General features: G+C 41.1%; 1 protein-coding gene across 4 annotated transcripts in view; it reads left to right on the top strand.

Annotated features, from left to right (window-relative positions):
• The window catches only part of KCNC1 (potassium voltage-gated channel subfamily C member 1), a 130,551-nt gene that overhangs the window by 84,768 nt on the left and 31,973 nt on the right, over positions 1–13,810 (top strand). For all 4 annotated transcript variants that reach the window (XM_055813837.1, XM_055813838.1, XM_005236288.4 and 1 more), the window contains exon 2: positions 5,224–6,157. In XM_055813837.1, the coding sequence (XP_055669812.1) occupies positions 5,224–6,157 (934 nt within the window). The remainder of the gene's footprint in view (positions 1–5,223; positions 6,158–13,810) is intronic.

Here is a 13,810-nt window from a genome sequence, read left to right as displayed (position 1 = left end):
TGCATTGAAGCCTGACAATTCCAGGAGCTGTATCAATGAATTCTAGTGGGTTACTGAGCTTATTTGTTTAAAACAAAGCCTAAAAAAGATTTCTTATCCCCAATACCAGAACTATCTCAGAAATGCAAGGTAAAATGCTGTTTTAAAAACTGATTCCCAGAAGTAAACTGCCACACCTGTGTACTTGATACTGTCTGGTCCAACCCTTAGACCTTTTTCCTGAGTGAACCTAGCCTCCTAATCCTCATGTATTAGAAGGCTTATTTGTGTTTTAAAGGCTGTTGGACTTCTGTTTTCTTTCCATGCTGAGTGGAAAGATACTGGCTTATTACTCATGAGAGGCTAGGTCAGACTCTGTTACCTTGCTCCTTTCACAGCTATGCAAAGCTGAATGTGAAACACTACTATTCTGCATTAATTGGTACTTCATATTCACACTGCACTGGCAAAAATTGCTAGGTTAGACATAGGGCAGTGAAGAAGCAGGGAGAAGCAGGCCTTTAAGATAGAGAGTTAGACAGATTTAATCAGAGACAATATAAATTAGGTTATGAAATCCTCCACTTATGGGCATGATGTCTTTTAGACTCTTTCAAAATAACCTTAATAAAATATATCTGTTATTAACAGAAATTTTGCAGGACTGTAATTTCTTCTCTTTCTAGAATGAAGACTTTTTAATGTAACTTATTTAATCAAAATATCCCCTTTTAAAATTGCCTCTCTGTCTTCTCTTACATCCTCTGCAGTTTTGGACAATCTGAGATTATTCTTTGTTGGTATTAAAGCCAGAAAAAAGCAATGGCAGCAGCATCTCTAGTGAAATAGGAATCACTCACATGTGTCAAAGCAGATAAAAGAGTTTTGATCACTTCAAACACTTCACCTAAGTATTTTCTTTAATTATAGAAAATTTTAGCTGCCATTATGTAACTCAATAGCATGTGACATCATTTTGTAAAATCCTCACTCCTTTCCCCCAGCCCATTCAGATCCTAGGAAGAAGATAAATCGTGTTGTAAAATGTAAGATAAAGAACCACTAAATAATACAAGAGCAATCCATTGGTTTGATTAGTGTTCAGGCCGTTATTAGTGAAATAAAAAGAGACAGCCTTATTTTCAAAGATGGTAGAACACATATGAGTCCTATAGTCTTCACTAGATTTTACCAGCATTCCTTATCTCTAGACTTGACAAGTCATCATGTTAGGCATGATAGCTGACGGTGGGCCAGAAAGCTCTTTTTGCAACCCCTTTGGCATGAATGAATGCTGGTCTCCTTAGAAAAATGTACTCACTGAATTTGGTGCTTCTGCATTTTGCTTATAGCTTGCTAGATCTTCTATCAGATAATTAACAAAGAAAAATATTCAGAAGAAAAAAATAGGTGGTGGCAATATAAATTTGGGATCACAAATATAAATTTATGCCAATGATATGTTATGCATTCATTTGTAGCAAGCTGCTAAATTTCTGCATTTCAAGCGCTGCAGGTGATAAATCTATCAGAGATGGGTGCCGGTGAACAAATTGTAAGGCCTGATTCTCAGGCATTTCAGCACTTGGAGCAGCCAAAAGACTGGGGAGCTGTAATGGGACCTTTATTAAAAGGCTGCTCTGCGTTGTCCTCTCCTTTCAGTCTGTGCAGACTTTCTTCTAAAATAAAAACCAAGAGCCTTTCAATATTGAAGCATGGAATGACTAAGGAGCATTTTTGCTTCCCAAATATAAAATATCTTTTAGGATTAGACAGTAATTCAAGAGAGAAAAAAATCCATTAAATTGGACAAGAAATTCTGGGATTCTTCCTGTCAATACCACTGCTCAGACATGGTTTTATGAAATCTTGAAAGCAGACCCACACTTCCAAAGCTGCAAAGCATCCAAGAACACACCCATCCCTGGGAAAGGGCTCTGGATGTTGTTAAATACAGACAGAAGGCAGCAAACACTTCACGTTCATTTAGCAGGTGCTTCCTGCTCTGCTGAACGGGGGACTGAAAGTTCTCAATTCCCCTCTGAAGCCAGTGTGCACACACAAGGGCTAACAGCAAGAGAGATCATAGGTGTGATGTTCCCCACTGATAACACTGCTAGCATGTACCACTGCAGAGAACTTAAATGCCCTGTCAGAATCAGTTATTTCTTCCCTTTAATAGAGCAAAACATCACTTTTCAAGATATTTGCTATGCAAGGTCAGCCTGAAGGTTGTTGTAAGCAGAAAAATCTCACTCAGAAAATATATTCATATAGACAAAGAGAACTGCATTTTGAGTCAGCATGAAGAAGGGGGCCTTCTTCACAGACCCCTTAAAATGCAAAATGGTTTTATTCCCCTCTGTGCTTCTTATCTGTGAGTGCTACCTGACTTAATAAAGTGTCAGCATTTCCTCCTGCAGCCTGAATTCTCAGGGCTCCATGACTCTATGGTAAAAATCTGATCCAGGCTGAAATAGAGCAGACATGCTGAGGCTGCTAGGAACACTTGCCTTAATTTCGGTGCAAGATGCTTTCTCTTTCTTGCTTTAACCTCTACTTAATCAAGCTCTGAGTGTTAACAACATCATACAAAAACGGACTGACCACTTAAAAGACTCTTCCGCTGATTTTTCAGGGAGATTTGATATACTGAAGTCAGTAACATTAAAATGAAAGTATATAGGACCTGTACAAGTTTATCTAGGATCACCAAGCACATGACAAACACCAGCTGGTATTTTTTTAACCTATTTTACAGATGGAGAAACTGTGCATGAAGAAACTTCTCTGCTTAACAGGAGAAACTGAGAAAAAGATACCCACCGGCCTGCTTCTCAATTTCCCTAACCTCCAGATTGTTTATATTCCAGACAACTATTTATGTTAGACACTGATTTTAGCACATATCAGCACGTATATTAGATCATCACATAACAATGCTGACAGCCTCAACCATTTAGAGGAAGGTACCAGGTTTTTTTTAAACCTGTGACAAGGCCTACGGTCTGATCTTTTTGGCAAAAAAAAAAAAGAATTTGAAAAGCAGAGGAGTTTGTTTGCTTCTGTATCCTTCCAAGCTTATTTGCTTTTACTGGCTAAAGACTGACGAAGGCTGCCCAGAGCAGCTGTGGGAGCTCCAGCCTTGGAGATAAGTCAGACCTGGAGCAGTGAAGACCATAAGCAACCCGGTCCAACTTTGAAGTTGTACCAAATGACCTCCAGAGGGCCCTTCCGACCTAAACGATTCTCTGGTTTTATTCTCAGCCAGTTTCTCTGTATTCTATTCAACTATTCACTTCAAACTCTGGCACATCCTTGCTTTTGACTTTGTTTGCTAATATGGAAAGTCAAGCGTAATTCTGCACTAGGTCTACCCAGGAAAGCAGACAGGAGAAACTTCTTGATTGCAGGAGAGCTTTGGTAGCTTGAAGCATAGGATATTTTTGACTGGTCTACTCCTTTGGCAGCAGTTTTGGTTAGATTATTGCACTGCATTTACTGGCAAAAGGCAATTAGAAGAAACTAGCTCTTTTTAACCCCTATTTTGGCTACACTGCTGAAAAAGGGACATTATGAATAACAGGACACTACAGGAATATTTTAGTATTTTAATTGCCACCATTGCTCACACTTGAAGTGAAATAATACCTTATGTGACACCTCTTGTCAAGGTGACACACAAGACAAACAGGAAGATAACAGATGTAGGGAGTGAAATGGAACGAGGTATTATCATTATGTACCACTCCACCACACAAAGAGACTTCTTAGATATATGCAAACTATTTAATTGATTAAAGAAGGACTGAGCAGAGGAACTGTGGTTACAAGAGTTGTGAATTTTGGTCTGACTGACCCCTCAGTTATTCTGGACTACAATAAAGAGATCTCTCTTAGGCTGAGGAAAGCCTAAGAAAAGCTGAGAGTCGGGGTTGTTCAGCCTGGAGAAGAGAAGGCTCTGGGGAGACCTTACTGTGGCCTTGCAATACTTAAAGGGGGCTTATAAGAAAGATGGGGACAGACTTGTTAGCAGGGCCTGCTGCAACAGGAAAAGGGGTAATGGTTTTAAACTATAAGAGGGCAGATTCAGACTAGATATAAGAAAGAATTTTTTTACAGTGAGCGTGGTGAAACACTGGTATAGGTTGCCCAGAGGGGTGGTAGATGCCCCATCCCTGGAAACGTTCAAGCTCAGATTGGATGGGGCTCAGCAACCTGATGTAGTTGAAGATGTCTTTGCCTATGGCCTTTAAAGGTCCCTTCCTACCCAAACTATTCTGCGATTCTATGAAAAGCACAAACCAAAGCAGAAGAGGCAAATACTCCCAAGAGAAACATTCATTGACTTTGGGGGCTGCTACTACCTTCACTGTAACTTGATTAACCAAATTGTAATGCCACAGACTTCAAAAAGATTCATATAGTTCTGGTACACGACTTACATTGTGATTAGAATCTCTTCAAGAAAACCTTGTCTGGAAAAATCCAGTCGATCTGCCTCCTTTTGGATCAGCTGAGAGGCTTACTTGAAACCTCCTTCTTCCCTTCCCTGTCCCCATGTTCCCCCGCTGCCAAAATTCCTAGAGAAGGGAACTGAGAACAGAGATGTTTCCTCTAGGAGAGCTCGGTTTGATATGTGACTGTTCCTCAACCTGTGCCTGGGATTTGGCTAGAAAGTCTGACAATGCCAAGCAGGACTCTGCTCCTTGGTGTACAGCCCACCCGAGACTGCCACTGGTATTTACTAGCACCTTACTGAGATCTGAAACACAACTGTCACTAAGCTGGGAGCAGGAAGCAGCCACCATATCACTGCCATAATGCTGCAAAAAGACTCTTGCATGACAATTGTCCTAGAAGGTGTGCTCTGTCTTTTAAGACCAGGAAGTAAAAAGAGACCAAGTTCAGGAAAGCAGAATTTCAGTATGTCCTTAAACCTTAAATCCCACAGAAAGCTCTGAGATTTAAATGCTTTATATTTTAAATGTAAATTAAATTTACACTCGCACTAAAGTGCTACCTGTATAGGAATGGACAGTTAGCACGTACTTATATATTGCTCTCCAAGTTTGAACATTAGGATGTCTTTGCAGGTGAGACTTGGCATCTTAAGCCCACAGGAAGAATATGTGGCATTATCTTTAGTTTTAATAAGCTCTTGTCTCTCCCTGGTGTTTCAGAATCAAAGCCCCTATACTTAACCTACTGTTTAACATTTCTCTCATTTCTTTCTTTCCACAGTATGTGGCATTTGCCTCCCTCTTCTTCATTCTGGTCTCCATCACCACATTCTGCCTCGAGACCCATGAGAGATTTAACCCCATTGTGAACAAGACAGAAACTGAATTCATCGGGAATGACACCCAGGTGCGGCACTACAGGGAAGCAGAGACTGAAGCCTTTCTCACCTACATCGAAGGTGTCTGTGTGGTCTGGTTTACATTTGAGTTCTTGATGAGAGTCACTTTCTGCCCAAACAAGGTGGAATTTATCAAAAACTCTTTGAACATCATTGACTTTGTGGCCATACTGCCTTTCTATCTAGAGGTTGGACTCAGTGGCCTGTCTTCCAAAGCTGCTAAGGATGTCCTGGGCTTCCTCCGCGTAGTCCGTTTCGTGCGAATCCTGCGAATTTTCAAGCTGACCCGCCACTTCGTTGGGTTGCGGGTCTTGGGACACACCCTCCGTGCCAGCACAAACGAATTCTTGCTGCTCATCATATTTTTGGCATTGGGCGTCTTAATCTTTGCCACGATGATCTATTATGCCGAGAGAATAGGTGCTAAACCAAATGACCCTAGTGCCAGTGAACACACACACTTTAAAAATATCCCCATCGGCTTTTGGTGGGCTGTTGTCACCATGACGACCCTGGGCTACGGAGACATGTATCCTCAGACTTGGTCAGGCATGCTGGTGGGGGCCCTCTGTGCTCTCGCCGGTGTGCTGACCATTGCCATGCCTGTCCCTGTCATTGTGAACAATTTCGGAATGTATTACTCCTTAGCTATGGCTAAGCAGAAGCTACCAAAGAAAAAAAAGAAGCATATCCCGAGGCCACCCCAGCTGGGATCCCCCAATTATTGTAAATCTGTCGTAAACTCTCCACACCACAGTACTCAGAGCGACACTTGCCCACTGGCCCAAGAAGAAATTTTAGAAATTAACAGAGCAGGTAGGAAACCTCTTAGAGGAATGTCCATCTGACCGTTAACCTCCATCCCGCGTAGTGATTTAAGATTCAGCCAGACTGCTTTCTTATAGCAATGGGTAGCACATTTATCCATTCTAGTCCCACCATCACACAGTGAATAATATGTGTGAAGTCTAGGTTGCAGGGACAAATGGTACAGTGGAGGCTGATCAGCAAAACTAAGGATGAGAGCACGCTCTAGGAGCCCAAACTTTGGTCCTGGTTAAGGGCATACAAGTCTCAAGATATTTTGAAAAGCTGTTACATCTAGTGGAAGAATTTTGAGAGTTCTACAGCTATGTTGCTGGACTGTGTAATGCATCTCAGAGGCTCCTGAGAGCTGAATGCTTCGTAGAGCAGAGTAGGAGCCAAGTACTCAGCAATTACAGAGTTTTCTGACAAAACAGGGCTGGAATTTGAAACAGCCAGATGCTTTCTCGTTTGTTCCCATTTGGGACCTTTCAGCTGTTTTAAATGGCAGATATTGTACATCTCATTACAGAAACTAGGTGCCTAGTAAGGTGAAGGGACAACTATACCATCATGCATATTCATGAGACAATCCCGTCTCTTTCTGATGATTAACTGCAAAGTAGAACAACAGCTCAAATTCTTGACACTAATGCAAAATGACTCACTCTGAGACAAGACTAGATGTAAGGATGTTTATTCCATGGCATGCAAATCAATCTATTCTATAATATTCCACTAGAATTTAGCATTTAGAACTATCAAGAGTTTTGAACCACATTTTCTAAAACATGCTCCTTTTGCAAGTATGGGTTGGTGAGTTACAGCTCTTTCAACCTTCTAGCAGCAAAGGCCAACTGGAAAAGGTCTGACTGGTCATTACGGGCCAGTCTGGCCTAAACAGTGATCGCCTCATAATATGGTATTCTTATTTTTATTTATACTGATTCATGTTAGCAATAGGTGAAACCAGACCAAAATTAATCATACTAATTCTACTGGGAGGGGGGACAGAAATGGAAAAAATACTAGTCACCATGGAATATATTATAATATCCCATGGCTAGTGGTTAATTATGGGAATATCTCAGTTTTATGAGAATCCTCCTATAGCACATGAAGTTACGGGGCTCCAATTCGATTATTTAAACCCCATAATCTACCTCTACCCATGGAATATCACTATTTATTCTATGGAGTAATTTCAAAGTAGATAACCATGTTGAAAACAAAGACAACTGCATTTCTGGCAGATGTTACAGCCAAGTTGCATAGTGGACATTCTTCAGCCTATTCAGAATACCCCCCTGTGTTGTATTAGATAGAACAGATTGCCAGTCAAGTGATTTTAACTGACATCTAGTCAAAAAGAGATATTTTGAAAGAGCTAGCATATAGCTATGATGGTCTTGTGTTGTCATTTTTTTACTTTGAAGAGAATTCTAATTTGTTACTCATTGTGAGTGAGGTATTCTCTCGTCATCTCATAGCCATGCATGTCGATGTCATTGTGAGAGGCACAAAGAAAGTGAGACTTTCCTTTGTGTGTGATTTCACCAATGCCAATGCTAATTTTGGAGGGGAGGAGCTGGTGGGAACCTTTCTCTTTTCTATTCTCTTCTTTTCTTATTTCTTTTCCCTTTTGTGCAACTATGTAAAATCCATTGAGAAGGTAAATAGCTTTTTTTTGGGTTAAAGGCTATTCCATTGCAACAGGCCAATCACAATTCACGTGACTGATAGACTGTCTCTTTCCTATTGTATCTTTGGTGCATAAGCGTATGGTTTTATCATCCATTCCCCTCAGGTTGCAAATGCTTATCACAACTCATGTCCAAGCAGCAAACTTTCTCATAAGTCGATGTCTTTTTGGCATCACGTATCAAGAGGGAAAGAGGGCACAAACAATACAGTGTGTCTCCTACTGTAAGCAATATGCCAACTACCCAATTGTAATGTGCAAGAGATGCCAGACACTCGAGTACTTTTGCAGTCAGTTACAGAGTGACTTTCTTCTCAGAAATCCCTTGCTTTATAAAGTTCCTCCCATTACCTACCCTGGTCCTCTCTGGAAACTAGAGGACTAAGAACTCTACGAGTTCAGTGCAATTCCACACTGGTATCCTGAGAATACGTGTAATTTTGGTTCAATGTGGAACTGTTTTGCCACCATCAGTGCTCTAAAATCAGCTGTTACCACAATATCCATGAAGTATTGATAGTAACAGCAACTTATCTATTTCTGCAATAATTAAGAGAGACTATTTTTATACATATACAAACATATATATTTTAAGAAGTAACAAAGCACAGAAGTATACTTCAGTGAACAAAATGGACTTGGTAACACTGTTGCTGGAGTTGTGTTTCAGATTATTATGCACCACTAGCAGCAAAAAATACTGCCTGCATCTCTTAGCTTCCTAACAGGGAAAGATCTGTACGTGTGCTAGAGAAAATTAAGAAATAATAAGCAAGATCAGAACTGAACTGTTAAAACAAGATTTGCATTGCCTTGGATGTTGAGGTTCACTTATGTAATATGAAGCATTCATAGGCACTGACTTGTTCCTGAAACTATAACCTGCACATTATATGAAAGCAGAGACCTGCAAACAGCAAATGTTTCCCATACTGTAAAATAGTTGGATTGGTTAACAGCACCTAACTGTAAACAACCAGTTAACACTGTACTAGGAACACAGACTGGGTGCCTAACGTTCTAAAATAATGCCCGAGTTGTCCAAGATATTTCTGTCATTTTTAACTGTAAAGCTTCGATGTGGCAGTGTCTAGCTGATATAAGGTCATGCGATGTACACTATTCCAAAAAAAGCCTGTTGAGCTGCTCAGGTGTAAAGCACATCACATGAAGTTATTCATTCCATCTATTACGTGTGGTGGAATGATTAAACACTTCACAAAACCATGATGAGCATGAAATAGTTCCACATATGACCCTCTCTCCCTAGCCCTCTGATGCACCAAGTCAGCAGTTCACAGCTGTTCTTGGTCCATCCACACAGGGCCAAGGGGACTCTGCGGAGGGCTCTGCACAGCCACGGCTCAGTGCCTCCTCTCGGGCTAAGGAACACCTCCCTGGCACCGCCACGCAAACAGCAGACTTAGCCTACAGGCTGCACAGCTGCTGCCAATGATGCTATGGTCATTTGCAGGCAAAGCAAAGATGGTTTGCATTTAAATTCTGTTAGGTTTGAATTACATTGTTAGATTGTCCCCAATACTCTCAGCAGCTCAGTCCTGGGCTAATCTACACGTGGCAGGAGGGTATCTTTAAATAACAGCACTTGATTTTAATTTGAATGTCAGACTTGGATTCTACCATGCCTCCTCTTCCTGCAGCAACCCCTTCTGCTCTCCATCCCATCCAATCCCATCCATGGGTGGCTGGGAAGCCAGCAGAAGGGGAGGAAAGGCACTTCTGAGTAGAGGATGGCAGAGCTACTGCTACAGGCAGGCCTTTACCAGCAGTATCAAGAAAGCAGAGATTTCCTCTATGCGAAAAGTCTTCTTCAAAGCAGTTTCTGATGCCTGTAAATTCTCAAGATACTGCTTATATAGTGCCTGGAGGAACTGGGTCTGATACAAAGCAGCAGATCTCACCTGACCAGTTGGACTAAAACTCCTTGATTCAGGGATATCTCAGACTACAGAAGACACAGTGTCCCCACTTAAAACACACAAACGAAGTTCTAGCATCCCCACGTCAAACTATTAACTTTGTTATGTTGCAGTGTTGTTTACAGGCCCCGTTCAAGATCAGGGCTTCATTTTACCATTGAATATGTGACAACTGCTATATTACAATCAAATACCTGATAGACTAAGTAGACAGCAAAGAGAAAATGGAAGTAATCTCCGGTATTTTCATTTGACACAGGGCTTAGTTTAATTAAACATGATCACTTGAAAGGCCTGTGGAAAAGCCACTAGTTGAACATTACTAAACAAGCATCAGTCAACCATAGTTTGCTGTGCTGCAGTGTCTTTTATCTAAAGGCTTCTGAGTATTCCAAACAGTCGGTATCATAACAAAAGCAAAATAGCAAAAAAGCAAAGCAAAATTTGCTTCAAACAGAAGCAAAACAGAAAAAACCAGTTTCAACCAATTAATTTGTCCAAAACCACACACTCTCCTACAGGTATAAGTAATTTATCTCAGTACACGTAGTGAAAAATACTTTAAGGTACGAGGTTGTAAGAAAACCTCAAAACATGCAAAATAAAGCACTCAGTTTGATTTTGAAAGCGTTACTCAGCTCTTCAGACCCTCTCTTGTGCGAGCTGTTTGCTTACCTGAAGGATAGGTTGACTGCACAGTTAAATCTTAAAGTTGCCATAGGATGAAGTGGTAAATGTCATTTTCCAACACTGTAAAAGAAATTTAGAATATGAATGGAATTCATAACTTCATTTGATGTCTACAGTACTGTCTGGTGCCACAGTGGTCTTAAGAATGCATCCATAATACATAAGCACAGGTGATGCGTTATTTTGGGTTTGTTCAGAGGTCTACCCCAACCTTTTATTGTTTTCATATACACATTTACAACACCAGCACAAACAGTGCTTATATTGACTTTAATATGGCCAAAATAAGAGTTTCTCACCTCTCTGATCCCCTCTGCATGCAGCTTCACTTAAGCTATACTCTAAGGATACTGTATCTTCATACAAATGTATTTTCCAGCCTTTTTCATGGTGTACTGATGACAAAATTCTTTACTCATTGCATAGCTGTAAAATATGGAAGACATATTATTAGAATTCAAGCAGCTAAGAGGAAAGGGAAAACGTCTGTCATTGCTAATACAGTCTTTAGCTTCAGAAAAACTTCTGTGGTTGTTTTACTTACCTGCCCACAAAACAATTTTCCATAACCCACTCCTTGTCTATCCCCATGTCTGAATAGTTAAAGCAATCCAAGTCTATCACCGACAGAGGGGAACTACACAGTTACAGTGACTCCAGTGTGTTCCATGGTCAGATGAACTAGAGCAAGCTGTGACATTAGGAACCTATCATTTCAATCCAATTTCCTGAGAGAGAGCTGATCTCCTTTTAAAGAAATAATGTGGAATTACATTTCAGCTTTATCACTCATGCTTTCTGAAGGAGCCGCTCTTTACTCAGGGTTTAATTTTTCATCCCTTCTGTCGCCATAACCTAAATAACCTGTATTCCTTGTGCAACACACCGGTTCTAACGTCAGAAGTGTGCTGAGCACTGTAATTCCAGCGCCAATGCTCAGTGGGAGCTGGGGACTCTTGGCAGTTCTTGTCACAGGCCCATTATGCTGCCTAACATCTCACTGTGGTTTGTGAACTTCAGTGACTTTTATGAATATCAAAGCATTGTTAAAGCCATAGGTATGTAGCTACTGTGGTGGTCTTTCAAGCCACAGGGAAGCAAATTCTTTGATCACATGCCTCTGAACATTAAAAAAAAAACCATCTAATTTTAGCGTCATAAAACCTTTGGCCTTCTCTGTAAGATGGACAGTAGACAGCAATGTAACTGCCAAGAGTTTAGGTCTGTTTCAGCTCAAAAAACTTTGATGTTTAAACATGTTGGACATAAAAAATACTAAAAAGGCAGTGGAAAAGGTAATAGGGAGATGATACTTCTTTCCTCCCTATACTTAGCCTTCCTAGCCTTTAAAAGTCCAAAATTCATCACTCCAAAATAGAAAATGAGGTGATGATCACATCTCAGTATCACTGAAGATAAAGTCCTCTGGATCTAATGTAGAAATTGTAACAGCCCAAAATAAAAGGAATAACACTCAGGTCTTCTCATTTAACATAAGATGCATTTGCCTGAAGTCCCCCTTACACTGAAAGAAGAGACAGGCAGTCTTGGAGAGTAATTCACTCATTTATGATCTGAATTGCTCTCTGGAGGTGACTTTCTCCATAAGTGATCTCAGGTGACTGCAGCTCTAACTTAAGATGCTCAGTGAAGCGCCTACAGTTAGGTGGAAGCAATTTGGATCTATTCCTTGCCCCCTGCCCCACGTGGCATTTCTGCAATCTTATAGCTTTGTGATATTTGCGTATGATAGTGGATCACATGCAAAGCAGAATTTGTAACTATATAATGTAATACTTTGTTGTACAATTATTCACCTGTCATATCTTGTAGAGATACAACCGGTGGGTGTCACTTGTACTACGGTGCTTGTTTACTTTAGAATTTGAGTAAAAAATAACACCCTTTATACCAAGTCATTTGAAATCAAAAAGGAGGAACTATGAATTCAAGCAGAGCGCTTTGGGTTTCCTGCTTTTCTCTGGCCCTATGTGCGATATTAAAAAAAAATAATAAATCTCCCACAGAGCCCCCTGTGGTCTGGCCACAGGCAGGGATGAGTGTGTATAAGGGCAGGACTGCACTAAGCTGAAAAACAGTCACAGAACTAAAGAATAAATCTTAGGACTTTTCATGCCTTAATAACTGAATGGGCACAAGGCACTTTTAGTGATGGGAAAACACAGATACAAGCACTCCAGCCAAATAAGGCCAACCTGCGCCAACCCTCCAGCACAAGGCAGATGTAAATACGGTAAATCCCCTTGCCTGCGCATGCCTGCCACTGCAGCTCCCTGGCCATCCAGTGCAGAATGCATTCCTGGGACACAAAAGACGACTTGTGGCATCTCTCTCTTTTGCTGGACTGGGAGTATGACTGGTGTTTGCAGGGCAGATACAACAAAAGGCACCTCTGTGCAAGAAGTAAATCTCTGCTGCAGTAGAACTAGATAGATGGGATGATTCAGCCCTTATTACAAAAGGCCAGGGGCAACAGGGTTTAGGGTGCGAGGTCCCAGTTCTGTGCCCAGTCCACTTGCTTACATCCCTCTTACTCTGTACTTGCTGGAAATTTTCTCCAAGCCTTTCCGTTACTTGCTTTTATGTTTACAAGCACAAAGCCAAAATAACAAGCAATCTACCATTCCTGCTGTCATTGTTCTTTGTATTCATCCATGCTCCATGTCTCAGACACCTTCCATACTGTACAGATCATCATACTGTATTTCTCAGTCAGAGCGGTAATATAAGATTGTAGCATGACTCACCTGACTGCATTTTCCTGCAATCTCTACCTGACCTGTCAACAACCCACTGCACTCTACAAAATATGGTATTAGTGAGACTCTCAGAAGTCCAGGATGGGTATAAGTGAAGCCCCAGAAATGTCAGGATAAAACTAGGAGAGATCTTCCACAGCTCTTTGCAATGCAGCACTTCCAGGAGCAACAGTTCTCAGCACTGCATTAAGCACATATCCAATAATATCTGCACTAGCAAGATGCACTGGATCTACTTAACTAGAACTCCTGTATTTCCTCTAGCGATACCAGTAGGTAGGCAGCCAACATACTGTCACCTCACTTCAAGAAGTAGTACCTCTCAAAGGTGATATTCTCTGGGAGTGACGTTACTATGTTGGCCAGTTAGTACTGGCAGAGGCGGTCACCACCGTCACTGGAGTGCCTTTACTGGGGGACACGGATTCCTGGAGGGACACAGGTCAACACGGTGGTGAGTAAATGTTGAAGAGGTAGGTTGGGTCGGAAGGATTCTGGGTATTCATGTAGCATACTAAATTCTGCTCTCATGCCACTGTAAAGTCCATCAGTG

Source organism: Falco peregrinus, chromosome 9 (assembly GCF_023634155.1).
Source record: "Falco peregrinus isolate bFalPer1 chromosome 9, bFalPer1.pri, whole genome shotgun sequence".
NCBI classification, from domain to species: domain Eukaryota; kingdom Metazoa; phylum Chordata; class Aves; order Falconiformes; family Falconidae; genus Falco; species Falco peregrinus.
Note: the sequence above shows the minus strand (reverse complement) of the source record. Positions and strands in the feature narration are given on the sequence as shown.